The sequence below is a fragment of the Pocillopora verrucosa genome, chromosome 9, assembly GCF_036669915.1.
Source record: "Pocillopora verrucosa isolate sample1 chromosome 9, ASM3666991v2, whole genome shotgun sequence".
NCBI lineage: Eukaryota > Metazoa > Cnidaria > Anthozoa > Scleractinia > Pocilloporidae > Pocillopora > Pocillopora verrucosa.
This window is the reverse complement of record NC_089320.1, coordinates 12,822,394-12,850,046: the sequence shown is the minus strand read 5'-3', so window position 1 is coordinate 12,850,046 and position 27,653 is coordinate 12,822,394. Positions and strand designations below refer to the sequence as shown.

Sequence of the window (27,653 nt, the reverse complement as noted above, 5' to 3'; positions counted from 1 at the left end):
ATTTCGAGAGCCGATAGTGAAAGCCAGCTGTGTTTGCAGCACAATAAACTCAGGAGGATCGTTAATTTCTTTTTTTTTTTTTTATGTATATGCAAACATTGTCCAAAAGTTACGAACTTTGTAGGTTTTCTTGCGTGGGATCAATACGGGGAATCCCGAGGGGGCGAGGGTGGGCCCATCATGCCCGCTCAGGTAGCCAATCAGAACACAGGATTCACTTCATTTTGCCGCGTGCGCTGCTAGCTATATGATAAAGTGACTTACAGAGCAAGATATCTACTGACCAATTATATGTTATCCCATTTCACGATCACTGGTCTCGACATGTTGCCTTTTTCCACGCAAGAGTCAAATTGAACCATTGAGCTACGACATTCAACACATGATGGTCAGTTGACGGTCTAATGAACCATTCATTTTTTTCCTTTAGCCCCTTATGACGGGTTCATCAGTTCCCGAACCGAAATATTGGGAAAAAAATATATTTGTTAAAGTTGATCTCAAGTTTATATTTCATTTTTTGTCTTCATCTCTTCTCCCCGCCGTGAGGGGAGAAAATGAATAGATATATAGATGAATGAAAAAAGAAAGCTCAACAGTTTCCACTTATAGTCATATGGTACATGAACTGATTACTGAGGTGGAGTAAAGCCATAGAGGGCTAGAAATGCAATACCCTAAGTTCAAAATTGAATAAATCAGGATAGTCATTCTTAAAAATGAACTCAAATGCTTCATTAAAATCAACCGACACTGGATAACATTGATGCTACTGATAATAATAATTTCTTTTGGATTAACATGTAACCCAGCGAAATCATTCAAACTGCTCTAAAATGGTGCATCACTACTAAAGACTTTAACACGAACGATAACATCAACAAAAGCAAGCTAGTTCATCATCAATTGTAGTCAATGTCTTTTCCAAAAAATTAATAATCTCGTACCAATCTATTCCATCCTATTAAGCTTCCAGCCAAGCACTAGCCCACTTTGGGCTGGAAATGATTTTCTTCAACTCGATCAATAAACCGCTTTATGAACCATGATGTCTAGCAAGTAAAAAGACGCTGATTGATATCAGCGAGCCCGTAATGTGACATGTGTACTGGTCAGCGGTTTTTTGGTGCAACAGCTGTCACTAACATCTCAGTGTGGATGTCCGCCATAACAACTATGCACTGAAGGAGTTGAACGATTGCATTGGTGGCTTATTACATTTAGGACTAAATGTTATTACATTTAGGAGTTTATTAAATTTAGGACCAATGTTATTACATTTAGGACTTTATTACATTTAGGACAGTTATTACATTTAGGACTTCAACAAACCCCTCAGATGGTCATCGTTCTTTTAAATAATCTACAGTAGCTCTCAAAATCTTTTAATCTACTATGACAGTCGGCTGTCTGAGAACTCACAACGCGTTTCATGTAATTGTTGTTGTTGCAACTAACTCGGAAATGTAGCTTGCATGAAGTCCCAAATTCTTGTCTTCCAAATTTTTGACAGAAATTCACATTAACAGAACCCTCCAAGTTCGTACGGGTTTTGGAAAACTTACGGACTCAAGTTCCTCTGGAGCCGTTCTTTTGTTGTAATATAACAGTTCCATGCCCAATAAGCGTGTTGCAAAGAGTGATTTTGTTCGTATTTCCAACCAACGCGTAGACCAACTTAGTAATTTATCAGTTTCTTGCCGTCCTCTTTGTCGAGGCCAACGGCAATGTGATGACATTTGGACCGTTCGATCCACTTCCTCCGTTCTTCGGGTTTCTTCTAATCCAATTTCACAACGGCATTTGTGTGGAAGCCAGTTCACCCTACACGTGGCCACATGCACTCTGCCTCTAGAATATCACGTGGCAGTCTATTTACGTCAAAAGCGATGAGGTGAATTATAATGATGAGCGAACCAAAGACCGGCAAAACCAAAACTAGAATATTTGTAATCACTTCACAATACACTTAACAGAAAAACTAGTAATTTCATGCAATGTAATCTCGTGCACTAGTACTGGAAAATAAACTTCCTTGATTCTTTACCATAACAACCCTGCCAAGACCGTTCCTGTGCCAAATGACACAGTCACTTTACCTTCAGTGAATTTTCTTTTTAAACTCTGTCAAGCATCCCATCCTTTTGATAGGAATTACTTATTTGCTTGAGTGGGTTTTCCCATCCTCACGCTCGACTGGGGTAGCAAGTTATGGACGAGGATACAAGTTTTCCATCTTTTCCGGTCACGTTTAATGGTCGAACTTTCTGGAACATCCCTATCCACTGTCTGATATAACCTGAGCATTGTCGGCTGATATCAGGTGGTACTTAGGAAGTCGTCTTGTAAAGATGGTCTTGCTATTTTGTGAAAGCAAACAACATTATTTAGGTTCACCTAAGTTCCATGAAGGCTGTGCACACATAACTGAATAAAATAAATTAAAGGAGATAATTACATGTTATCGTGGCAGTAATAGAAAGTGATTGAAGATTGAGATTACTCGCCATTAGCATAGGTTAAAAGTTTACAAGTGAGAACTTTAAGTTTTCTTTCTTATCTCAAGTGAATGAAGGACATGAGAAGGTAAGTTACCTTGTCGAATTCACTCATAAAAAAGTTTAATCCATGATGTTTGTGTTTTTGCCAGAGATAAGAGGACTGAATGATTGAAAGTGCCCGTGATTTTGCCAGGAGTTTTATTAAATTATTTCAAGGGTTGTCTCTAAAACTGTCTCCGAGCACTGCTCCTCCATAATGTTCAAATCCTACTTTTAAGAGTGTCTTTCCTGGTTAAGAGCACTCCATGTTATATAACAATCGAGAAAATAAGCACAAAATGATATGGGTCCAAAAATTATAAGTCATGCCGGGTTGTCACCAAAACTGTCTCCGAGCGCTGCTCCTCTATAATGTTCAAATCTTGCTATTAAGAGTGTCTTTCCTAGTTAAGAACACTCTGTATTATGTAACAATCGAGAAAATAAACACAAAATGATATGGATCCAAAAATCGTAAGTCATGCCGGGTTGTCACTAAAACTGTCTCCGAGCGCTGCTCCTCCATAATGTTCAAATCCTACTTTAAGAGTGTCTTTCCTAGTTAAGAACACTCTATTTTATGTAACAATCGAGAAAATAAACACAAAATGATATGGGTCCAAAATCGTAAGTCATACGTATTGTAAAACATATCGAGACATGTGGAATCAAAACACTTGGGACAAAATTGACAACGAGATGAGTTTATGAGATTTATGAATCATGTGCTAGCTGACTAGAAACACCCTAAGAAGAACTGTGGTGAAAACAGAAACTAAAACACCCTTTTAACCGGGAAAAAAACTAAAAATATTTACTATATATACCATCAATCCCATTTTTAAACAAACATACTGTTGTAAAGCAAATATAAAGCATCCTTGTATAATGTATATACTACATACATTAGTCAGTGATCTAAAAGTCAAACCTAAGCAGCGAAGAATAATTAAATGATATTCATAGGAATTATCAAATCATTTCGCTACATTATTGTAAACGTAGAGAAGAATCAATCTACTCGTCAAAAAATTACCAATATATTAAATGGGCAGATTTCCTTTGAGACGATCCACTATATTAACTCAAGTATACTGAAGTGTAGCAAAATCATCCCTAATCTGAGTAAAGAAACCTACTTCGTTCCCCGCGCAGTTCCCACAACTGCTGTTGAATCGTTATGAATGGTTTAATGTTCCTTTTTTTTTTTTTGAAATGCTGAAACATAATTGAAAGTGACATTCTTTTTGGGGCAGAGCTACGAATGGTTTAGCATTAAACTTGGGACAAAAAAATATTGGTTAAACAGCTCACGTTTAAAACTTCTTGCTTAAAATTCGTACACGGCCGTAATGATTGCATAAGTTAACTATACCATTCACCAGAATATTTCCCACGTCTCCCAAACAAGATCGCATGATGACCTTGAGGATAAGAACAAGTACCTCATCAACTTGTTTTTCTGTCGCCACTTGTTACTAGGATATATCTGCTTTGAACCAAAATTGTGGTTTGGGCGGTTCACATGCAGTTTCCTGTTCAATAGTATCATGCTCAGAATATTACAATTCCTTCCCTTATTGCAGGGCCAATATCCAATATCATGTAATGTCGTCAATATATAGTCCAAATCATAATTAAACCTTAAGTAATTGCTCTGTTTTTAGCACGATAAGTGTCGATTTCCGCCTACGTTTTGGTTTTTAATTTTTAATTAAAACAGCTGAAAATAGTCTGTTTTAGTAGCAGTACATGGAAAAACACTGAAATGATACAATTTTCGCCATGGGATATCTTTTATAGCGGTTGCTTTGATGATCCATGCAACTAATGCGGCGAATACTTTTAATTGACGCCAGCTGATCATAAGAATGATAACTTATTCACACAAAGGTCATGTCTATTCATAGTGCACAATTCTATGGTCGAGATCGCATATCCTTATCTTCTTAAAAATAGTATTTCGACTTGTAGAGAAAAAAAAACACTCAAATGAGCAAAATCACCAAAAACTATTTTAAGTCCCTCTTAGATCCATATTTGGTAAAGGATACTTGCTTTAATGAGATAATCCAGCAATATCCATGTTATTAGTTTTGATGTGCACATGTAAACATGTCTTATTCGGTGGTGAATTGATAGCAAAACGTTTTAATGATGAAGGGAAACATGGTTTCGTTTCTGGTCTTAGTGGCTCTCTCGATGCTGTTTATAGATCATTATGCACTGGGATTCGATGACGACGAGGACGAGGACGAGGACGAGGACGATGAAGGATTCGCTATGGTTTGTGTGAAACAGTTAGGCAAATTTTTCATATGACTTTAAGATTTAGGTTACATTGCTGGCCAAACTTAGTCTCTTATAGTAATATTAATACTTTCTCTGCAGTAATGATACAAAAGGGTCAGCTGGATAATCGCTTACTAATGAATAGTTACTGAACACATCGCGATTCTACCCCTCTCATTTTGTGCTGTGAGTTTCCCTTCCACGTATTTTTCAATGCGTTCTCTCATTTGATTCGCGCATGTAGCATTTCAAGTCAAACAAATAATTTTAATCAACGTTCAGTACACTTTTTTCGTGTGTGGAAGCAACAACTTATTTATTGTGCATAACAAACATCAATCCAACTAATTGCATAAATCATAAAACTGCCAGATGAACTGCAATCGTCGTCAAAATTGTCGAAACATTTCTCCCTTGTCCCTTGTTAATGCAAATAACTGAATAATTCGACCTCCTGAAAAAAAAACCCAAAACAAAGAAAAAAGCAACATTGGGAGGGAAGCGGGTCGTTTCAACGAACTTAGATGAAGGTTGTGGGGTCACGATGTACTAAAAATAGGTGACATCTAACCGGCGGACAGCCTTGTTTTTTCAATGAGAAAGTGAGACCATCAAAATGTAAAAACTGATTTGGTCCAAACTGAAATTTTTACCTATTTCTCTTTTGGCAGCTCTATTTACAAAACTACCACTACCTTTCACCTGACGAAGACCTTGCCAATCAAAACACCACAAAAGCAATCGAGAACTTTCAGAAGTTCTTCGGACTTCAAGTCACCGGTCATCTGGACGAAGATACTTTGTACATGATGAAGAAACCGCGCTGTGGTGATCCGGATGTTAACATCCAGGGCTTTCGTATAAAGCGTTACGTAACTAGGGGCAAATGGAGAAAAAGAAACTTAACTTATTACTTATCTTTCGGAGATGACATGAGTCGGGCCGATCAGTCAAGAATTTTCGCTGAAGCTTTCAAATATTGGAGCGACGCTGCACAAAACCTTACATTCAACAGAACTCACGATTACAACAACACTGACTTAAGAATCAGGTCAGTTATCTCCTTAATCTGCATTCTTTTCTTGTTTCTTAAAATCAGCCGCTAATGTGATTTCATCCCAAATTTAAGACTCTAGATTGTTGATTTTGCTTCGAAAAAATAAAAAATTTGCATTTACTCTCTTGATAAATATTCAAGCCATTGAGTGTAAACACACGGAATTATTGATATTATATATTGAATAACCGAGAAACTCATACATTATCATAGATTCTCTTTTCACTACATTTGGATCAGTAATGGACGATTCACATCCACGAAATATAGATATTATGTAGTATTTAGGCAGAGGTACTGTGCCTCTGACTTTTGTTTAGACCTCCGCGAAAGTTTTTTCTCGCTGTACTCAAGCATTTTGACAAAATGAATTGATGCAAATCTTGATGGAACAGTAAGCTCAATATAAGCGGAAGAAATTTGACCCACCGTCCACGGTCGGATTTTAAAAACCTAGGAATCTTTTTTGGCGTCTTTAGTATTTTATCATCTTTTTAAATGCTTTCTTACTTCCGGTATTATATGTTTTTGTTTATTTGTCCTTATCATTTCATTTACTGTTTCAACATAGCCCACCTTGATAACAATTCACTAAATGAAGTGGTTACCCCGTCTCAATATTATCAAATGTTATCATCATTATTTTTATCACAATTGTTACTAGTATTATAAGTACTGTTATAATTATCATTAGCTAAGAAAACGTACAGCCAAGAAAGCATTTCGTTTTTCCGAACCAGTCACTTGAATCAACTTTACCATTTCATGACAAGAAGTTACTTTTGTCGTCATCGTCATTTTCATTGTGACTGTCGTTGCTGTAATTATTATTTTATCATTATTATTTTCATCCTCAGTTTTGGGAAACGGTTGCATGGTGGTGTCCCGCGTGAAAAGCCATGCGCTTATCCATTCGATGGAACAGGAGGAATTATAGCGCATGCGTATTACCCATCTAGAGGATTTATCCATTTTGACGATGACGAACATTTTACCGAGCTTGGTGGAGTTCAAGGCTGGTGGTGGAATTCAAGGCAATCCCGCTCTCTGCTTTACACAGCCGTTCATGAAATTGGTCATGCTTTAGGTCTGGCGCACTCTAATGTTCAAGGTGCCGTAATGTGGCCGCTTGCACGCAATGGGAGACCTGTTTTGCACCAAGATGATATTGATGGGATCAATTCATTGTATGGTAGGTATACCCAAAATTGAAATTCCTTGTGTGTCCTAGCCTAGGCGCTTTAGAAGAGCCCCTACCTCACTTACCCCTCTCTTGAACTAAACCTTTCAAGAACGTTATTCAATTAGAATAGGTAGCGTTTCGGTACGAAAATATCCATACGTGTCATAAAAATGAATTAGTTTTGGTTGTGAATCATTATATTGGATGCTTATTTCATGTGGTGTTCATGAAAGCTAAGCGATATTTCAGAAGATTAATGGCAATTTGTTTCATAGGACGTTAGAAAAAAGCTTCTTCTAGATCTCCAGTTTCTATCTCTCTCTCTCTCTAATAAGCCCCGCGTCTAGAAGCCAAATAGGAGCTTATTACAGCGGTTACAGTTGTTGGGCAAATTCATGACGGGGCTTAAAGAGTTTAAATGGTGGGAAGAGTGCAGCAATTTTCGCTAAAGGATATACGAGGGTCTCAATTGGATCATGGCCCCTATGGCTAACAGTTAAAATCCTTGCCATGTTAAAGCTGACGGTTAATTTAGTTCCGTTTAAGTTAAGAGTAAAATTTTTACGGTTAGCTTTTTTACGACTACCAGTTAAAAGTTGTACAGGTTTACTCTCAACAGGCTTAAATGTTTTGCCGTTTCACAGTTAGTAGTTAGCCCCATTAGACTCTTATATATGCTTCCCGTGCACACAACGGAACCCTTGATCTATGAAATCTCTTGCCAGCAATAAAAGTCACTGATTCCTTGCGCATCCTATGTAAAATTCAGTTTTTCAGGTTTCTGTTGCTGATACTTAATGAATCATTTCGTAATATTTAACTCCGTAAGACTCCCACTAATATTACTAATACAGAATTAATGCGGATTGCAGGAAACCCCAAGAGAACGCAGACAGATAAGGAAGAAGTAGAAACTTGAAGTAAAGGAAAAACAAGAAAATATTCCAAATGTCCTTTCAACATGGTATCAAGATGGCATTATTATTGAAACAGTCCCAATCTTATACAGATCTATACAATATATTTCTGTTTTCAAAAGCAAGGGTTTTAAGTCCTATTTGAATATTTATTGAGCGAACACAAGACAGAAGTATTCAATGTGATCAAAAGGAATCTTTATGAACCAGCTGTAATTTTGCATGAGCGGGTTCAAAATATTATTCTGTACACTATTTGTTTTGGATAACCTGTCAAAGTCTAGTACTTGCCTACTCTCTCAGGCTTTCAAATGGTCTTCTTTTTCAAAATGAACGACCAAGAAATATTCAAATATCAACTGAAAATAAGATAAATTAAGAGAAATACAGCTCGCTTTGGGAAGAATTTTAGTTTGGATGTATATTAACGATTGTTAAACCACTTTCTGTTTAAAGACGTGCTCTTTACCAAACAGCCCCTGCGTAGATAATGTACTGTTAAAATGTCCGCAACAGAGTCCCAAGATCTAATATACAAAGAAAATATTAAAAGACGTTACTATATTTCTCTATAAGATGTATCCTTACTGGTATGGTAGGAGTTTGCAATAAACTATAAACCAAAGTTGAACTTTAAAATAAATCTCAATTTCATGACTACGAGATCCTTTGATCACCGATGATTGATTAGTGATCGTATGGTCTTGCACAAATTGGAAATGTACAGAAAAGATCTTGACAAAAGCGTGACTAAATCTGTACATTCATTTTCCTCTCTTTTCAAAGGGCAGCTACTGTACCTCTAGGTCAAATGAAAATGTCTAAAAGGTTAGGAAGTGGGTAATAAGAAATTTCTTTAGCTGGGGTGCTTCATGTTTAATTTTGTTTATCTACATAACTAAAATGGTCCAAATATTGTGGTTTCCTAACGTGGGTTTAATACAGTATTTTAAATTAAATTTTGTTGTGTGCACTTTTACTGATGTGAGCCAAAGTAACGAAGGAATGATGTAATGTCGATGGTTTTTTGTGCGTTGATAGGATTCTTCTCGCTTTAAGTCTAGTACATCCAACTGCCCGATTACATTAATAATACTTTCGTGACTATTGGAAGTCGAATGAGTGCTAAAGAGGTACCTGAAAACCTCGTTCAATATATCAAATCATATCACAGGTTGTTCCTCTACTCGGAAAAAGAGCTAAGCTTCGTCAGAATGCCGTGGTTTGATTGACACTCAAAAAAACTGTCTACAAAACCGTTCTCATACAAGCAATAATCTTATGGGATCGTTCTTGAGCTAAGCTTTGGAGGATCTCTACGAGAGCCTTTTCAAACCCTTTTATCACAGCTATTTGGCCATAGCCAAAATTTTTGGATTAAACAAATGTGGTTAGAGCAATCTTTCGAAGTGGCACTGTGAGAATTTCTGAAACGTGACCCCACGAACCTCAATGTTAATATTGTTTGGTAACTTAAATCTCGGTTGGAAACATTTGTTCAAATATTTCAAATGTTTCATGGGGGTTTCTTGAGATTTCGGTGCTTTAACATGACAGAAGAAGCGAATTTGAGCTCCACAATCAGTCTCTCTCATTACACCAGATGCATAAAGCTTTCAACATCTCAGAATTAAATTATGCTGTAGTTAAGGAAAGCGATCTTAAAGATCTAAAGGCAGTGCCAAGAAGCTAGCTTGGGTGTGGCTAAGGGAGGAATTTGTTTAGAAGCAACGGCGCGGTTCCCGAAAGGAACGGAAACTTCCTGATTGTTATACAACAACAGAAATTGCATCGGCAATCCGAAATCGAGAGCCTGCCTCTTATATTTCAATCATACAAAGGCCGTCAACCACCTGCTTAAAACATCATTCTTAACTAAACAATCACTATACATTCTATTATAAGAATTCCTGCGACATGACCCTACGAATGAGGAAGTAATGACAACTCAGTTAAGTTCTTCCTACTCCCACACCATCTGAACAAGAGATTTTCATTGGAATAAACACGAGACAAACATGAATCGTGTTTGAAAAAGTTTTACCTTACTTGTAACTAAAGGCGGCAAGTTGAACTTTTCTATCATCTTCATTGCCACAGAAAGTTTTCAACAGCAATTTGTCTGTTCATCTAGTTTGGTCAGATCGAAAGAGTTATTTATGACCGAAAAGCTTTAAAAAAATCCTCACCAAATCCTAACACTCTAGAAACAACGATAAGAGGTTTCTATCTCCAACTAACTACGCTTGTATATGCCTTTTGACAAACTTGTATGGCAAAGTCGCTCAAACTCTCAGTATCCGAGTAACTTATTGGTTGAATAGTCATCCTAAGTAGAGTAGTAGGCTATTAAAAAAACAGTTGATGGCTGTAATTTGAAAACATTGACCTTTGTATCAAATTCTACTTAATTCGATTCGTTTAAATCGGCCAATATTTTGAAACCATCTCAGCGTTGCAATTTCTGTAACAGTACTGAGGCCGGGTTTTCTCACTTTTGAAAAAAAATATTGGCGTTTTACGCCCTTACTAACGATGTAGAGATCTTGTGTACAATGTGATTCAGAATATTTCTATTGTTTAATACGATACATTCCAGCAAAAGTCATTTCAAGTGCAACTGCGGGGGTCACCAGATACCTTGCAGTGTAACGGAGATTGAAAAACAAATGAGCGGAATATCTTCGCTGTACACCTGTGCAAACAGTTTTCCCAGTTATCACATATCTGTTGTCTTGTAATTTTTATTTAAAGCAGCCTATCATTGGCGGAAAGGTGCATTTTCTCATGCTAAGAAGCTAAACAGGTAAACCATGTTGGTCTCATTTCTGCTAGTTTCCCTACTGTTTGCTGTAAAAATCGTCTGCTATGAGTAGTTTCACGAACTTAAAGAGGACGAATCTTTCGCCGAGGCAAGTGTAAAGGCTTTTGACTGTTGTGTGTTTTGTCGCTTTGAATGGGAAAATAGTTGGTTTAGTCGGGAGGTCAGGAAAACTGGTAAAATTCAATATGAAACAAAGGTGCAGGAGTTTATGTCAGTAGCCTCCTGATCTGGCACAATCTTTTGTTAACACAAACAACTGAATATATCGATGTGTAGTTTCTATCTAGTGCTTCAGATTTCACTTGAATTGAACTCTAGACCAAGCATTCCTTTCCCGCTTACTTTCAAGGCTTCTTTTCACAAATAGCGCTCAAGCAAACTTGTATAATAACAGGTGAACACACCATCAAGGCGACTTTAACTCAAGCCAATTTTTTCGCATCAATAGAGCTACCTAAGGAAGTATCACTTCATATCACCAGCTAGATCAGGGAACCAGGATCTGAACAAAGCAATAAAAAACTTCTAGAAGTTTTTCCATTTGTCACAAACGCGAGAACTGGACGAAGACACTCTATACCTGATGAGAAAACCACGGTGTGGAATACCCGATGTCGACGAAGATGGACGCGTCAAGCGTTTCACCACGCAAGGAAAATGGTCTAAGACAAGTTTAACATATTATATGGAGTACGGTAACGATATGCCTGAGTCCATTCAGCTACGTATTATCGAGGAGGCCTTAGACAAATGGGTTGGTGCTGCTTCAAGTCTTCAGTTTACATGGACAGATGACTACGACAATGCCGATATAAGGATAAGGTTGGACTGCTTTTTGTTCTAACGATAATATTAATAGTAATAATAATATTAAAGATGATATTAGTCATATTGATATTGATGAATGAATGAGCCGTTGCGAATACCTAGTTAAGGGCTGATACCGTCATATTTTAGCTGAAGTAACCTTTTTCCTCGCTGAAGTAATGTTTTTCCCTCAAAGCTTTGGATCCAAATCTCATGCTGGCGTCACTAATGAGCAAGACTGTAATTTCGATTTCGACGGAGAGGGAGGAACCGTTGCGCATGCGTATTACCCTGAAGACGGAAGAGTCCATTTTGATAACGATGAAAGGTACACCTATATTGGTAGTACCAGTGAGTGGTGGTGGTCGGCGCAGATTCTAGAAAGCCTGAGCTACGTTGCTTTGCACGAGTTCGGTCTGAGAAGACTACACATTAAGAAAACTCTAATGAACTAAAAAGTTATCACGTTGCCACGATCACATCTAATATGAGATAATTGCAGCATTTCTATTGAATTTTTAGAACAATTTAATCTACCAAAGCTACAAAGGAGTTCTTAAAAGGAATTAACTGAAATCTCTATATCTAATTCGTTGTTTTCCGGTAAACCCACTTTTGCTCCACCAAAATCTGAAACACAACCATGAGGAATATTTTTGATATCTATGTATTTGGATTTTTGTTATTTAGCTGATCAGTTGTCTGTGGCTATTGTTTATTTTAGGATCGTGAAGAAACGCAAATAGCCGATCGACAGATGTATTAATCATTGACGAATAGAAAACGAGGGATCTTGATTATAGTGATTGTGAGAAAACCAGGTGTTGGGATATCATAGTGCTAAACACATGGAATAAAGCTAATAAAGATCAAGGTTGAAATGTGAGGTTTCTGTTTGGTAGTGGCTTGCTTTTCTAAGAATAGATTTTGACCGAGGAATTTTAATCCTTATTCGCTTTGATGAGTCGTTTCAGTTCAAAATCAATATTTCCATCTAGAAAGCACAAACCTTTCTTCTAATGGAGGAACTGTACGATTGATAATCAACAAGCGAGGACCAGATGTACTCGATAGAGATTGCAATTTTGCATTTATTCATCACTGTACAATTTTCTGCATTCTTCGAAGATTTTTTAAGCTTTTTAAAGATAAATATTCGGCTGTGGCAAGCTATGTAACCCATTTGTTTGTCATAGCCACATTCTGCTCATCAGTTTTAAGATTAACATGGCAGTATGTTGAACAAGTATTGTCGTCTTCTAAGTAATGAAAGCTCCTTTTGAGTTCATCCATTTTGTTTCTTATAAATGGTTGATGAAAGCCAGATGAAAATATTTTCTGCTGACAACTTACTATCGAAGGAAAATGCGAAAATCCGTTTTCGATTTTGCCATGGCAAAGGGAACATGCACCCACTTTCAACTCATCTCTTTCTCGCAAAATTAAACCTTCTTTCTTTTTTTTTCCTCTTCTACTTTTCCTTCTCCAATGATTATTGTGGAAAGAAAGAGAGAAACAGAGTGTTGAAACGATTTCAAGGGGCTGCAATATTCAATATAAAATGACATTTCTTTTGCCCCTTGTACAATCCTGCGCTGCGTGACATTAACAGTTGAGCAATTGCTTAAGTTACTCTGAATGCAATGATTATTGCTTATTAGAGTTATTCCTTAATGGTGATCAATTAGAATGTAAGATAATGAAATAGTATCCACTAATTAGCACTTAATCGTTTGATTTTAATAAAATTTGTGAATCGCTGATATGGTGGAACATGTCGCCAAAACGGATGAAATACTGGTATACTAGAATGAAAAGATTAGTTTTACCTTTTGCAGGACGAACTTTACATTCTTGTCACATTCGTGTCAAATAAAACCCTTAATGTTTGACCCTTCAGTTCTCTTTGCCTTCTTTTCATTCATCGTAGTCAAATATTAACGATATAAGGAAGGTAGAAGAGATAAAATGAATTTTGGCCATGTGAAGGTTACTGATCTGTGAACAATTAATGAATGGTTCAGGTTTGATTATTCTTTTTGTATTTATTGGGCATATAGATTGACAGTAATGATAACAATTAATTATTTTCACTGCATGTCTTCTCCCCAAAACCTTATTTTTCTGGGTGTTTACAAACAATTTCCAACATTGAGATACGCGACGGTGGCGGTCGGACACGTTTGGAAGAGCTCCGTGTACATTATTCTTTTAACTTTGTTTTGCGTCATTGCTTCCTGGAAACCTGATTTCCAGTCATTCTTAAACCTTTCATTTTCCCTAGGCTATAGTCTGAGAAAGCTGGTAGTCCAAGAATCCACAGCAAAATGTTTATCAAGCCGCTCTGTGGCCGATGGCTTGGTAAGACGCTATATTGGAATCCACCTTATCAAGCGTGTAAGATTTACTCATTGCAGGGTAAACTATTACAACAACTGTGACGCCAGTTTTAATCTGGAGTTTTTCAGCTTATGTGGTGACATCCCAACCCCGGACCCACTGCAGGAAAAACCGCAAGAAAGTGTTCCGTTTGTGGACGTGCCGTGGCTAAGAATCAAGTAGCGATTACTTGTGATAGTTGTTGCCAACAGACTCACTTAAAGTGCGGTAGGATAACTGCGAAACGCGACAAACAGCTTCTGTCTTGCTCAAATTATTGCTACTACTGTCCCATTTCTATAGGAAATTTGTCACAACAGCTACCTTTCGCGAATGTTGATAATATAAACGAACAAGATCCAGCTAATGACAACCCTCTTCAAAATATGGACTCCCACGGAGAACCAACTATCAAGTTTCCACAGAAAACCAACAAGAAAGAATGCATAATTGCTCTTCTAAATGTAAATAGTCTTCCTAGCAAGTTTATTGCAATCAAGGAATGGCTTGTTGATGGTGTTTTTGACATTCTCTGCATTCAAGAAACGAAAATTAACAGCACTTTCTCTAATTCTCAGTTCCATGTAAATTTTGAAGGTTGGCCTCAGTGTTCATTGTCTATTTTATACAGTTCTAAATAAGAAATTACCGCAACCTAAAGCCTAAATTATCCGGGTGCGCTCTTTCAAGAATTTTGATGAAGGCTCTTTTTGTGGCATGATCCCACGAATGAGGAAATAATGACAACTTACTTAAGTTCTTCCTACTTCCACATCATCTAAACAAACATTTTCATTAGAATAAACACGAGACAAACATAAATTATGTGTTTGAAAACGTTTGAATTTACACGTAACTAAAGGCGGCAAGTTGAACTTTTCTATCATTTTCATTACCTCAGAAAGTTTTCAACAGAAATTTGTCCGTTCATCTAGTGTGTTCAGATCGAAAGAGTTATTTATGACTAAAAAGCTTCCAAAATATCTTCATTAAGTCCTAACACTCAAGAAATAACCATAGGAGGTGTTTGGCAGATGATTGTTCGTTGAATTGCAAGAGAAGAGGAAACGTTTGAGGAATACAAATTTGTGCCATTATGGCACTTCTTAGATTCGTTTCTATCCTCAATTGACTAAGCTGGTGTATGCCTTTTGACAAACTTGTATGGCAAAGTCGCTCAAACTCTCAGTATCCGAGTAACTTATTGGTTGAATAGTCATCCCAAGTGGAGTAGTAAGTTATTCAAAAGACAGTTGATAGCTAAAATTTGAAAACATTGATCTTTGTATCAAATTCTACTTAATTCGATTCGTTTAAATCGGCCAACGTTTTGAAACCATCTCAACGCTGCAATTTTTGTAACAGCTCTGAGACAGGGTTCTCTCCCTTTTGAAAAAAGATATCAGCGTTTTACGCGCTTACTAACGATGTAGAAATCTTGAGTACAATGTGATTCAGTATATTTCTATTGTTTATACGATATACGCCAGCAAAAGTCATTTCGAGTGCAACTGCAGATTCACTGCAGTTGCAGTGTAACGGAGATTGAAAAACAAATGACCAGAATATTCTTCGCTGTACACCTGTGCAAACAGTTTTCCCAGTTATCATATTATTATTACTATCAATAATAAAAATAAATTATTTTCACTGCATGTCTTCTCCCAAAACCTTATTTTTCTGGGTGTTAACAAACAATTTCTAACATTCGAGTGTAGCAAGACACAAAACCGGACTTAAAACTATCTGTATTTAAGCTCATGCACTAATTGTTTGTATCACGTTTAAAGATTTTCTTTTAGGTTTCCATCATCCCAGGTCTTAAATTGGTTCAGTGTCAAACAAACAAAACGGTCATTTATGCATTTTTCCACGTTTCGCGGCAGTGCTTTTATAAAAATTTCCAGTGAAAGTGAGATCAGTTAACCAATAGGTGTATGAATACCTTTATCCACTTTTCAAATCTCAATTTAATATTTTATCAAATTTAAACTAATACCGATTCATTTAGGATTTTTAGAAAAAAGCATAAACAGAAAATATACCCAAGAACCAGCTATCCCAACAGTCACTATGGTACTGTCAAAAGAAATAGTCATGAACTGTAAATGTGTTAACAAACAGATGCAGTTTTTTCCAGATATTTTTTACGTTTTGACTTAACAAAACGCTCTTTAATTAAAAAAGAGAAGAAAAAAAACTCGATCACAAGTCACCATGTTAAATAAAGGATGATCCAAGATTGTTTTGGTTTCATCTTCTAAAATGGCAGGAACATATAAATGTGAATAGAGCAAACTTTTGAAGTAGCATTGTGAGAATTTCTGAAACGTGACCCCACGAACCTCGATGTTAAGACTGTTGGTCACTTTAATCTCTGTTGGAAACTTTTGTTCAAATATTTCAATGTTTTAATGGTGCTATAGCATAGCTGAAGAAGCGAAATTGAGCTCCACAATCAGTCTCTCTCGTTGCACCAGATGCATAAAACTTTCAACATTTCAGAATTAAATGGTAGAGTGAAAATTGTTACATGACTAGCTGGTGGTATAGAAACGCAATTTAGGCTTCTAAACTTCTTAGGGTTAACAAATGGCAGTAAAACGGGAGAAGGAAGTAGCCGTTAGGCGTAAAAAAAGTTAACCGTAAAAATTACATGTTTTGATCACAATGGAAAGAAATTTAACGTTAGCCAAAAAATAGCCAAAATTTGAACCGTTAACGGTAAAAGCCATCACCCCATTGAGATCCCCTATACTGGGATATACCTCTAAATCGCAACAGAATTTTAAGGTGCCTTTGCTGAAGGCAAAAAGTTCCTGTTGCTTTTTGAGCTTTAATTTGGAAAAATTTGAATGTGTGATTTGAAATCATTCTAAGTAACATTAAGTTTTACAAGGACTTTGTTTTCAACTTACAACTTGACGCAATTTTACTTCCTTCTTTTTGGAAATACTATAGTTAAGAGATCTTACAACAGTGCCGAGAATCTAGCTTCAGTGTGGCCAAGGGAGGAATTTGTTAAGGAGCAACAGCGCGATTCCCGAAAGGAAGGGAAACTTCCTGACCGTTATACAACAACAGAAATTGCATCGGCAATCCGAAATCGAGAGCCTGCCTCTTATATTTCAATCATACAACAGCCGTCAACCACCTGCTTAAAACATCATTCTTAACTAAACAATCACTATACATTCTATTATAAGAATTCCTGCGACATGATCCCACGAATGGAGGGGTAATGACAACTTACTTAAGTTCTTCCTACTTCCACACCATCTGAAAAAATATTTTCATTGGAATAAACACGAGACAAACATGAATCATGTGTTTGAAAAAGTTTTACCTTACATGTAACTAAAGGCGGCAAGTTGAACTATTCTATCGTTTTTATTACCTCAGAAAGTTTTCAACAGCAATTTGTCTGTTTATCTAGTGTGGTCAGATCAAAAGAGTTATTCATGACTAAAAAGCTTTAAAAAAATCTTCATCAAGTCCTAACACTCTAGAAATAACCATTAGAGGTTATGTGTTTGTTAGATGATTGTTCGTGGAATGACTAGAGAAGAGAAAAACTTTGAGGAATACAAATTTGTGCCATTATGGCACTTCTTAGATTCGTTTCTATCCTCAATTGACTTAGCTGTTGTATGCCTTTTGACAAACTTGTATGACAAAGTCGCTCAAACTCTCAGTATCCGAGTAACTTATTGGTTGAATAGTCATCCCAAGTGGAGTAGTAAGTTATTCAAAAGACAGTTGATAGCTGTAATTTGAAAACATTGACCTTGTATCAAATTCTACTTAATTCGATTCGTTTAAATCGGCCAATATTTTGAAACCATCTCAACGCTGCAATTTTTGTAACAGCTCTGAAACAAGGTTCTTTCCCTTTTGAAAAAAGATATTAGTGTTTTACGCGCTTACTAACGATGTAGAAATCTTGTGTACAATGTGATTCAGAATATTTCTATTGTTAAATACGATACACACCAGCAAAAGTCATTTCGAGTGCAACTGCAGGGTCACCGGATACCTCCTGTTGTAACGGAGATTGAAAAACAAATGACTAGAATATTCTTCGCTGTACACCTGTGCAAACAGTTTTCCCAGTTATCATATATCTGTTGTCTTGTAATTTTTATTTAAAGCAGCCTATCATTGGCAGAAAGGTGCACTTCGCATGCTAAGAAGCTGAACAGGTTAACCATGTTGGTCTCCTTTCTGCTAGTTTCCCTGCTCTTTGCTGGAAAAATCGTCTGCTATGAGTCGTTTGACGAGTTTGAGGACGACGAATCTTTCGCCGAGGCAAGTGTGAAGACTTTTTGACTGTTGTGTGTTTTGTCACTTTGAATAGGAAAATAGTTGGTATAGGCAGGTGGTCAGGAAAACCAGTAAAATTCAACATAAAACAACGGTGCATCAGTTTATGTTAGGAGATTCCCGATCTGGCACAATCTTTTGTTCACACACACAATTGAATGTATCGATGTGTAGTCTCTATCTAGTGCTTTAGATTTCACTTAAATTGAACTCTAGACCACTCATTCCTTTTTGTTTAATTATTTTGCCGCTTACTTTCAAGGCATCTTCTCATAACTAGCGCTCAAGCAAACTTGTATAATAACAGGTGAACACACTATCGAGGTGACTTCAACTCAAGTCAATTTTTTCGCATCAACAGAGCTACCTAAGGAAGTATCACTACATATCACCAGCTAGATCAGGAAACCAGGACCTGAACAAAGCAATAAAAAACTTCCAGAAGTTTTTTCATTTGTCACAAACGGGAGAACTGGACGAAGACACTCTATACCTGATGAGAAAGCCACGATGTGGAATGCCCGATGTCGACGAAGATGGACGCGTCAAGCGTTTCACCACGCAAGGAAAATGGTCCAAGACAAGTTTAACATATTATATGGAGTACGGTAACGATATGAGTGAGGCCACTCAGCTTCGTATCATCGAGGAAGCTTTAGACAAATGGGTTGGTGCTGCTTCAAGTCTTAAGTTTACGTGGACAGATGACTACGACAATGCCGATATAAGGATAAGGTTGGACCGCTTTGTGTTCTAACGATAATTTTAGTGATAATATTAAAGATGATAACAATCATACTAATAATGATGAACGAATGAGCCGTTGCGAATATCTATTTGACGGCTGATACCTTCATATTTTCGCTGAAGTAACCTTTTTCCTCGCTAAAGTAATGTTTTTCCCTAAAAGCTCTGGATCTAAATCTCATGCTGGCGTCACTAATGAGCAAGACTGTAATTACGATTTCGACGGAGAGGGAGGAACCCTTGCGCATGCGTACTTCCCTCAAGACGGAAGGGTCCATTTTGATAACGATGAAAGGTACAGTGAGAATGGTGGTACCACTGGGTGGTGGTGGTCGGAGAAGCAATACCAAAGCTTAAACTATGTTGCTTTGCACGAGTTTGGTCATACCTTAGGACTGGGTCACTCTGACAATGACGACGCCGTCATGTGGCCCTATGCTAGAACAGGAAATCCCAGCTTACATTCGGATGACATCAGTGGCATACAGTCGCTTTATGGTGAGCAAATGTCAGATATAAGAAACATTCTATTATGAAAACTTATAGACTACACATTAAAAGACAACACATTAAGAAAACTCTAATGACCAAAAAAGTTATCACGTTGCCACGATCACATCTAATATGAGATAATTGCAACATTTCTATTGCAGTTTTTAGACCAATTTAAGCTACCAAAGCTACAAAGGAGTTCTTGAAAGGAATTAACTGAAATCTCTATATCTGATTCGTTGTTTTCCGGTAAACCCACTTTTGCTCCACCAAAATCTGAAACACGGCCATGAGGAATATTTTTGATAATTCTGCATTTAGATTTTTGTTATTTAGCTGATCAGTTGTCTGTGTCTATTGTTTACTGCAGGATCGTGAAGAAACGCAAATAGCTGATCGACAGATGTATTAATCATTGACGAATAGTAAACAAGGGGTCTTGATTATAGTGATTGCGAGAAAACCAGGTGTTGGGATATCATAGTGCTAAACACATGGAATAAAGTTAATAAAGATCAATGTTGAAATGTGAGGTTTCTGTTTGGTAGTGGCTTGCTTTTCTAAGAATAGATTTTGACCGAGGAATTTTAATCCTTATTCGCTTTGATGAGTCGTTTCAGTTCAAAATCAATATTTCCATCTAGAAAGCACAAACCTTTCTTCTCAAGGAGGAACGGTATGGTTAATAATCAATAAGCGGGGACCAGATGTACTCGATAGAAATTACCAATTTGCATTTACTCATTACTGTACAATTTTTCTGTATTCTTCGAAGATTTTTAAAGTCTTTTAAAGATAAATATTTGACCACGGCTAGCTATGTAACCCCTTTGATTGTCATAACCATATTCCGCTTATCAGTTTTAAGATTAACATGGCAGTATATTGAACTAGCATTGTCGTTGTCAAAGTAATGAAAGCCCCTTTAGCGTTCATCCATTTTGTTTCTTATAGATGGTTGATGAAAGCCAGATGAAAATATTTTCTGCTGACAACTTGATATCGAGGGAAAATGCGAAAATCCGTTTTCGATTTTGCCATGACAAAGGGAACATGCACCCACCTTGAACTCATCTCTTTCTCGCACTCTAAAACCTTCTTTATTTTTTTTCCTCTTTTACTTTTCCTTCTCCAATGGTTATTGTAGAAAGAAAGAGAGAAACAGAGTGTTGAAACGGTTTCAAGGGGCTGCAATATTTAACATAAAATGACATTTCTTTTGCTTCTTGTACAACCCTGCGCTGCGTGACATTAACAGGTGAGTAATTGCTTGAGTTACTCTGACTGCAATGCTCTGATGTTTATTTTTTTACGTTCTGACTTAACAAAACGCTCTTTAGTTAAAAAAAGAGAAGAAAAAAACTCGATCACAAGTCATCATGTATAAATAAATGATGATCCAAGATTGTTGTGGTTTCATCTTCTAAAATGGCAGGAACATATAAATGTGAATAGAGCAATCTTTCGAAGTAGCATTCAGTGAGAATATCTGAAACGTGATCCCAGGAACCTCGATGTTAGGACTGTTGGTAACTTTAATCTCTGTTGGAAACATTTGTTCAAATATTTCAATGTTTCAATGGTGCTTTAACATAGCTAAAGAAGCTAAATTGAGCTCCACAATCAGCCTCTGTCATTACACCAGATGCATAAAACTTTCGACATTTCAGAATTAAATGGCAGAGTGAAAATTGTTACGTGACTAGCTGGTGGTTTAGAAACGCAAGTTAGGCTTCTAAAATTCTTATATTCTTCATTGCTTTGCGTAAAAGTCTCGATAGGGTTAATGGATGGGAGTAAAACGGGAGAAAGATGTAGCCGTTAGGCGTAAAAAAAGTTAACCGTAAAAATTATTTGTTTTGATCACAATGGAAAGAAATTTAACGTTAGCCAAAAAATAGCCAAAATTTGAACTGTTAACCGTAAAAGCCGTCACCCCGTTGAGATCCTCTATACTGGGATATACCTCTAAATCACAACAGAATTTTAAGGTGCCTTTGCTGAAGGCAAAAAGTTCCTGTTGCTTTTTGAGCTTTAATTTGGAAAAATTTGAATGTGTGATTTGAAATCATTCTAAGTAACATTAAGTTTTACAAGGACTTTGTTTTCAACTTACAACTTGACGCAATTTTACTTCCTTCTTTCTCGAAATACTATAGTTAAGAGATCTTACAGCAGTGCCGAGAATCTAGCTTCAGTGTGGCCAGGGGATTTGAAATCATTCTAAGTAACATTAAGTTTTACAAGGACTTTGTTTTCAACTTACAACTTGACGCAATTTTACTTCCTTCTTTCTCGAAATACTATAGTTAAGAGATCTTACAGCAGTGCCGAGAATCTAGCTTCAGTGTGGCCAGGGGAGGAATTTGTTAAGGAGCAACAGCGCGATTCCCGAAAGGAAGGGAAACTTCCTGACCGTTATACAACAACAGAAATTGCATCGGCAATCCGAAATCGAGAGCCTGCCTCTTATATTTCACTCATACCGCGGCTGTCAACTATGTGCTTAGAACATCATTCTTAATTAAACAATCTCTGTACGTACGATAATAAGAATTCCAGCGACATGATCCCACGAATGAAGGGGTAATGACAACTTATTTAAGTTCTTCCTACATCCGCACCATCTGAAAAAACATTTTCATTGGAATAAACACGAGACAAACATGAATCATGTGTTTGAAAATGTTTTAACTTACACGTAACTAAAGGTGGCAAGTGGAACTTTTTTATCATTTTTATTACCTCATTAAGTTTTCAACAGCAATTTTTCTGATCGAAAGAGTTATTTATGACTAAAAAGCTTTAAAAAAATCTTCATCAAGTTCTAACACTCTAGAAATAATCATAAGAGGTTATGTGTTTGGTAGATGATTGTTCGTTGAATTGCGAGAGAAGAGGAAAACTTTGAGGTATAGAAATGTGTGCCACTATGGCACTTCTTAGATTCGTTTCTATCTCCAACCTACTACGCTTGTATATGCATTTTGACAAACTTGTATTGCAAAGTCGCTCAAACTCTCAGTATCCGAGTAACTTATTGGTTGAATAGTCATCTATGTGGAGTAGTAAGCTATTCAAAAGACAGTTGATAGCTAAAATTTGAAAACATTGATCTTTGTATCAAATTCTACTTAATTCGATTCGTTTAAATCAGCCAATATTTTGAAACCATCTCAACGCTGCAATTTTTGCAACAGTACTTAGACCAGGTTCTCTCCCTTTTGGAAAAATGTAGAAACCTTGTGTGTTCATTGTGATTCAGAATATTTCTATTGTTTAATAAGATACACGCCAGCAAAAGTCATTTCAAGTGCAACTGCAGGGTCACCGGATACCTTCTGGTGTAACTGAGATTGAAAAACAAATGACCAGAATATTCTTCGCTGTATACCTGTACACAGTTTTCCCAGTTATGATATATCTGAAATTAGGAGATCCTCGCAGCTAAGAACACTACTGAAACGAGTAGTTGTAAATAGGACCTGAAAAAAATTTCAGGCCCGTACGGGATTTGAACCCATGACCTCTGCGATACCGGTGCAGCCTTCTACCAATTGAGCTAACAAGCCAACTGGGAGCTGGTCAATGAATTGGGTCCAAATAAACATCCAAGTGAATGAAGATTTTTAGATATATGAAAATTCACATATTTGCACTGCGGTGGAAAGATGAAATTAGGAGATCCTCGCAGCTATGTGAATAATATATGAATAATATCAATTGGTAGAGCGCTGCACCGGTATCGCAGAGGTCATGGGTTCAAATCCCGTACGGGATTATCGAGGAGGCCTTAGACAAATGGGTTGGTGCTGCTTCAAGTCTTCAGTTTACATGGACAGATGACTACGACAATGCCGATATAAGGATAAGGTTGGACCACTTTGTGTTCAAACGATAATATTAATAATAATAATAATAATATTCAAGATGATGTTAGTGATATTGATAGTGATGAAGGAATGAGCCGTTGCGAATATCTAGCCAAGGGCTTTCGTTGAAGTTACCTTTTCCCTTGCTAAAGTAATGTTTTTCCCTCAAAGCTTTGGATCCTACTCTCATGCTGGTGTCACTAATGAGCAAGACTGTTGTTAAGATTTCGACGGAAAGGGAGGTGTCCTTGGACATGCGTACTTCCCTGAAGACGGTAGAGTCCATTTTGATGACGATGAATTTTTCAATGAGAGTGGCGGTACCATTACGTGGTGGGGGACGTCGAAGACTTACAGAAGCTTGAGCTATGTTGCTTTGCACGAGTTCGGCCATACCTTAGGACTGGATCACTCTGACAATGAAGACGCCGTCATGCAGCCCTATGCTCTCATAGGAAATCCCGACTTACATGAGGATGACATCAATGGCATACAGTACCCTTGTGGTGAGCAAATGTCAGATATAAGAAACATTCTATTATGAAAACTTCAAATCTTAGAAGACTACACTTTAAGAAAACTCTAATGAACAAAAAAGTTATCATCTTGCTACGATCACAACTAATATGAGACAACTGTAGCATTTCTATTAACTTTTTAGACCAATTTAAGCTAGCAAAGCTATAAAGGAGTTCTTAAAAGGAATTAACCGAAATCTCTGTATCTGATTCGTTGTTTTCCGATCATAGACCCCCTTTTGCTCGATCAAAATTTGAAAGGCGGCCACGAGGAATATTTTTTCATATTTCGGCGTTTAGAACTTTTTTTATTTGGCCGATCAGTTGTTTATGTCTATTGTTTATTGCAGGATCGTGAAGAAACGCAAATAGCCGATCGACAGATGTATTAATCGTTGATGAATAGAAAACGAGGGATCTTGATTATAGTGATTGTGAGAAAACCAGGTGTTGGGATATCATAGTGCTAAACACATGGAATAAAGCTAATAAAGATCAAGGTTGAAATGTGAGGTTTCTGTTTGGTAGTGGCTTGCTTTTCTAAGAATAGATTTTGACTGAGGAATTTTAATCCTTATTCGCTTTGCTGGGTCGTTTCAGTTCAAAGTCAATATTTCCATCTAGAAAGCACAAACCTTTCTTCTTATGGAGGAACGGTATGGTTAATAATCAACAAGCGAGGACCAGATGTACTCGATAGAGATCGCCAATTTGCATTTATTCATTACTGTACAATTTTTCTGTATTCTTCGAAGATTTTTTAAGCTTTTTAAAGATAAATATTTGGCCACGGCTAGCTATGTAACCCCTTTGATTGTCATAGCCACATTCTGCTCATCAGTTTTAAGATTAACATGGCAGTATAGTGAACTAGCATTGTTGTTGTCAAAGTAATGAAAGCCCCTTTTGCGTTCATCCATTTTGTTTCTCATAAATGGTTGATGAAAGCCAGATGAAAATATTTTCTGCTTACAAGTTACTGTCGAAAGAAAGGGCGAAAATCCGTTTTCGATTTTGCCATAGCAAAGGGAACATGCACCCACCTTCAACTCTCTTCTTATTCGCACTATAAAACCTTCTTTCTTCAATGATTATTGTGGAAAGAAAGAGAGAAACAGAGTGTTGAAACGATTTCAAGGGGCTGCAATATTCAATAAGTAATGACATTTCTTTTGCCTCTTGTACAACCTACGCTGCGTGACATTAACAGGTGAGTAATTGCTTGAGTTACTCTGACTGCAATGCTTTGATGTTTTCTCAAGAGTTATTTATTACTAAATGGTGAATCAATTAGAATGTAAGATAAAGGAATATTATCCATTAATCAGCACTTAGTCGTTTGGTTTTATTAAAATTTGTGGAACATGTCGCCAAAACAGATAAAATACTGGTATGCTAGAATAAAAAAGATTAGTTTTACCTTTTGCAAGGCGAACTTTACATTCTTGTCGCATTCCTGTCAAAAACACCCTTAATTTTTGACCATTCAGTTCTCCTTGCTTTTCTCATTCATCTTAGTCAAATAATAACGAAATAGGAAAGGCAGAAGAGATAAAATGAATTTTGGCCATGCGAAGGTTAATCTGTGAACCATTAATGAATGACTTAGGTTTTGATTATTCTTTTTGTATTTAATGGGCTCATAAATTATTATAGTAAAGATAACAATTAATTATTTTCAGTTGCATGTCTTCTCCCAGAACCTTCTTTTTCTGGGTGTTTACAAACAATTTCAAACATTCGGGCGTAGCAAGACACGAAACCGAACTTAAAACTGTCTGTAGTTAAGCTCATACACTAATTGTTTGTGTCACATTTAAAGATTTTCTTTTAGGTTTCCGCCATTTCAGGTCTTAAATTGGTTTAGTGTCAAACAAACAAGACGGTCATTTATGAATTTTTCCACATTTCGTGACAGTGCTTTTATATGAATTTCCAGTGAACGTGAAAACAGTTAACCAATAGGTGTATGAATATCTTTATTCACCTTTCAGCTCTCAATCTGATATTTTGATCAAAGTATGCGGCAATAAATACTGGTACCATTTAAATTAAGATTTTCAGAAGAAGGAATAAGAAGAAAATATACCCAAGAACTCAGTATCCTAACAATGGTGCTGTCAAATGAAATAGTCATGAACTGTAAATGCTTTAACAACCAGATACAATTTTTCCCACAAAAACGCTCTTTAATTAAAAGACAAGAGGAAAAAACTCGATCACAAGTCATCGTGTATAAATAAATGATGATCTAAGATTGTTGTGGTTTTATCTTCTAAAATGGTAGGAACATATAAAAGCTGATATCTTTTTTATCATAACAGAAGGGCGAGGTAAACGAAGAGTCGATCATCTACACTCTAGAGCGACGATGAAAACATCTGAAAAAATTGTTGCTCTGTTGGGTATCTTATTCATCGCTGCTCTCCTGGTTGATCAGGCAACTTGTTTTGTAACAAAACACCAAAGGAGAGAGTTTGAGGTTAGTCCAGTAACCCAAATACGTTTAAAAAAATGTTTACTCTACAAGAAATAAGAAACCTTTATTATCTGGTAAATAGCTTGAGGTGGATATTTGTTCAGGGGCAGAGCATTCAAAGTGATAATTCGAAGGTCATAAGGCCGCCTCCTTTTTAGATTTCTGAGAAATTGACCTTTCCCGACAATTATTGTGTCATAGACTATAACAATGGACACCTTTGCCCAATAATCATCACGGAAGACTACGGAGTCAAAGTCCATGGCTTTACTTCGCTCAAACCACTACAGTATTGAGGGAGGCTCACGGTTCTCACTTCATCAAGAAATCGGTTCTTAGCGAATTGAGGGTGAAACCTGTGAAATTGTTACGGTTGACGTTGATTCAAAAGCATTCTACTCAAGGAGAGTAACAAAAATTTTAGTCGCTTCATGCTTAACCCTCCCACTATCAAGATCTCATTTAGTAATTCTCCTCACTGTCTGCCATACAATTCTTATGAGGTTAGTATGGAGAAGTTGGTAGAAGATCAACGAATGGTAAGAAGAAAATCTGTCTTGATCACTTGTGATAAACTCTGGTGGTCTGGTTTACCATTTCTCTTGTCTTAAATTCTTTATCTCATGGTCTTAAAGCACTAGAAATTTCCTCTTGACCTAGAAATGTTTCGGCAACGAAATTCCAAATATTAAATAAACATTATCGTTTTTGACGTTTAATCACTCTGCAGTGTATTTGATGTTTTTTAGATGAAACGTGCAACGAGGGAGATTTGTGCTGCAGCTAGATCATTGAACTGTGAGGGCCTGGCAAAGAGGGAATTTCGTGACCCCGATGACAGCGCAAAGTAGAACGGCTCCTTGCAATGACGAGCGGCCGTAAGAGGAGCAGACTTGAATCGCGTAACAACAAGAAAATGATATGATTAGTCTAAGCTTTGATAACGAATAACGAAGATAAAATGAAACCTATCAATCATGTAAATTGAAAAAGAATAAATATCTGGCATAAAGGAAAAAATATCTGGCTTCATATATGGCTTCTTTTCCAGTATCTCAGTTTGCATACTGTTTTAGCACTTTACCACAATGTCGGCAGTACCTAACTTTGCTACCCTCACTGAATGAAGAACTCTCTAAAAGGACGACTGATCCATGTCATCTCATTTCATGAGTGACTCAGAGAGGATTATTTTTAGCATTTCTCACTAAAGAAAAAAAAAC

General features: G+C 36.8%; 2 protein-coding genes and 2 long non-coding RNA genes across 4 annotated transcripts; 3 read left to right on the top strand and 1 right to left on the bottom strand.

Moving 5' to 3' along the window:
- Nucleotides 1–4,582: 4,582 nt before the first annotated feature.
- LOC131798915 (collagenase 3-like) lies at nt 4,583–8,937 on the top strand. Its single transcript, XM_059116578.2, has 4 exons — nt 4,583–4,826; nt 5,504–5,883; nt 6,747–7,081; nt 7,945–8,937. Exons 1-4 carry the CDS (start codon nt 4,695–4,697, stop codon nt 7,989–7,991), a joined length of 894 nt encoding a protein of 297 aa, XP_058972561.2. The 5' UTR covers nt 4,583–4,694; the 3' UTR covers nt 7,992–8,937.
- Nucleotides 8,377–25,093, bottom strand: LOC136283304 (uncharacterized). The gene is made up of 3 exons (XR_010718685.1): nt 24,995–25,093; nt 23,569–23,933; nt 8,377–8,516 (listed from the first exon to the last, which is right to left on the bottom strand). It is a non-coding gene; the product is annotated as an uncharacterized lncRNA (long non-coding RNA).
- Nucleotides 17,873–20,093, top strand: LOC131798916 (collagenase 3). The gene is made up of 5 exons (XM_059116579.2): nt 17,873–17,881; nt 18,154–18,307; nt 18,684–19,057; nt 19,233–19,567; nt 19,932–20,093. The coding sequence occupies exons 2-5, from the start codon at nt 18,209–18,211 to the stop codon at nt 19,937–19,939; spliced, it is 816 nt and encodes a 271-aa protein (XP_058972562.2). The 5' UTR covers nt 17,873–17,881; nt 18,154–18,208; the 3' UTR covers nt 19,940–20,093.
- Nucleotides 25,094–26,282: 1,189 nt separating the features above from the next.
- Nucleotides 26,283–27,450, top strand: LOC131798924 (uncharacterized). The gene is made up of 2 exons (XR_009341351.2): nt 26,283–26,433; nt 27,180–27,450. It is a non-coding gene; the product is annotated as an uncharacterized lncRNA (long non-coding RNA).
- The last annotated feature ends 203 nt before the right edge of the window (nt 27,451–27,653 follow it).

Excerpts from the sequence above, each read along its gene's own strand:
- LOC131798915 (XM_059116578.2), top strand. The coding sequence starts at position 4,695 with ATGATGAAGGGAAACATGGTTTCGTTTCTGGTCTTAGTGGCTCTCTCG. Across the intron at positions 4,827-5,503 it reads ACGATGAAGGATTCGCTATG|CTCTATTTACAAAACTACCA; the intron begins GTTTGTGTGAAA and ends CTCTTTTGGCAG. Across the intron at positions 5,884-6,746 it reads AACACTGACTTAAGAATCAG|TTTTGGGAAACGGTTGCATG; the intron begins GTCAGTTATCTC and ends TTTCATCCTCAG.
- LOC131798916 (XM_059116579.2), top strand. The coding sequence starts at position 18,209 with ATGTTGGTCTCCTTTCTGCTAGTTTCCCTGCTCTTTGCTGGAAAAATC. Across the intron at positions 18,308-18,683 it reads ACGACGAATCTTTCGCCGAG|AGCTACCTAAGGAAGTATCA; the intron begins GCAAGTGTGAAG and ends TCGCATCAACAG. Across the intron at positions 19,058-19,232 it reads AATGCCGATATAAGGATAAG|CTCTGGATCTAAATCTCATG; the intron begins GTTGGACCGCTT and ends TTTCCCTAAAAG.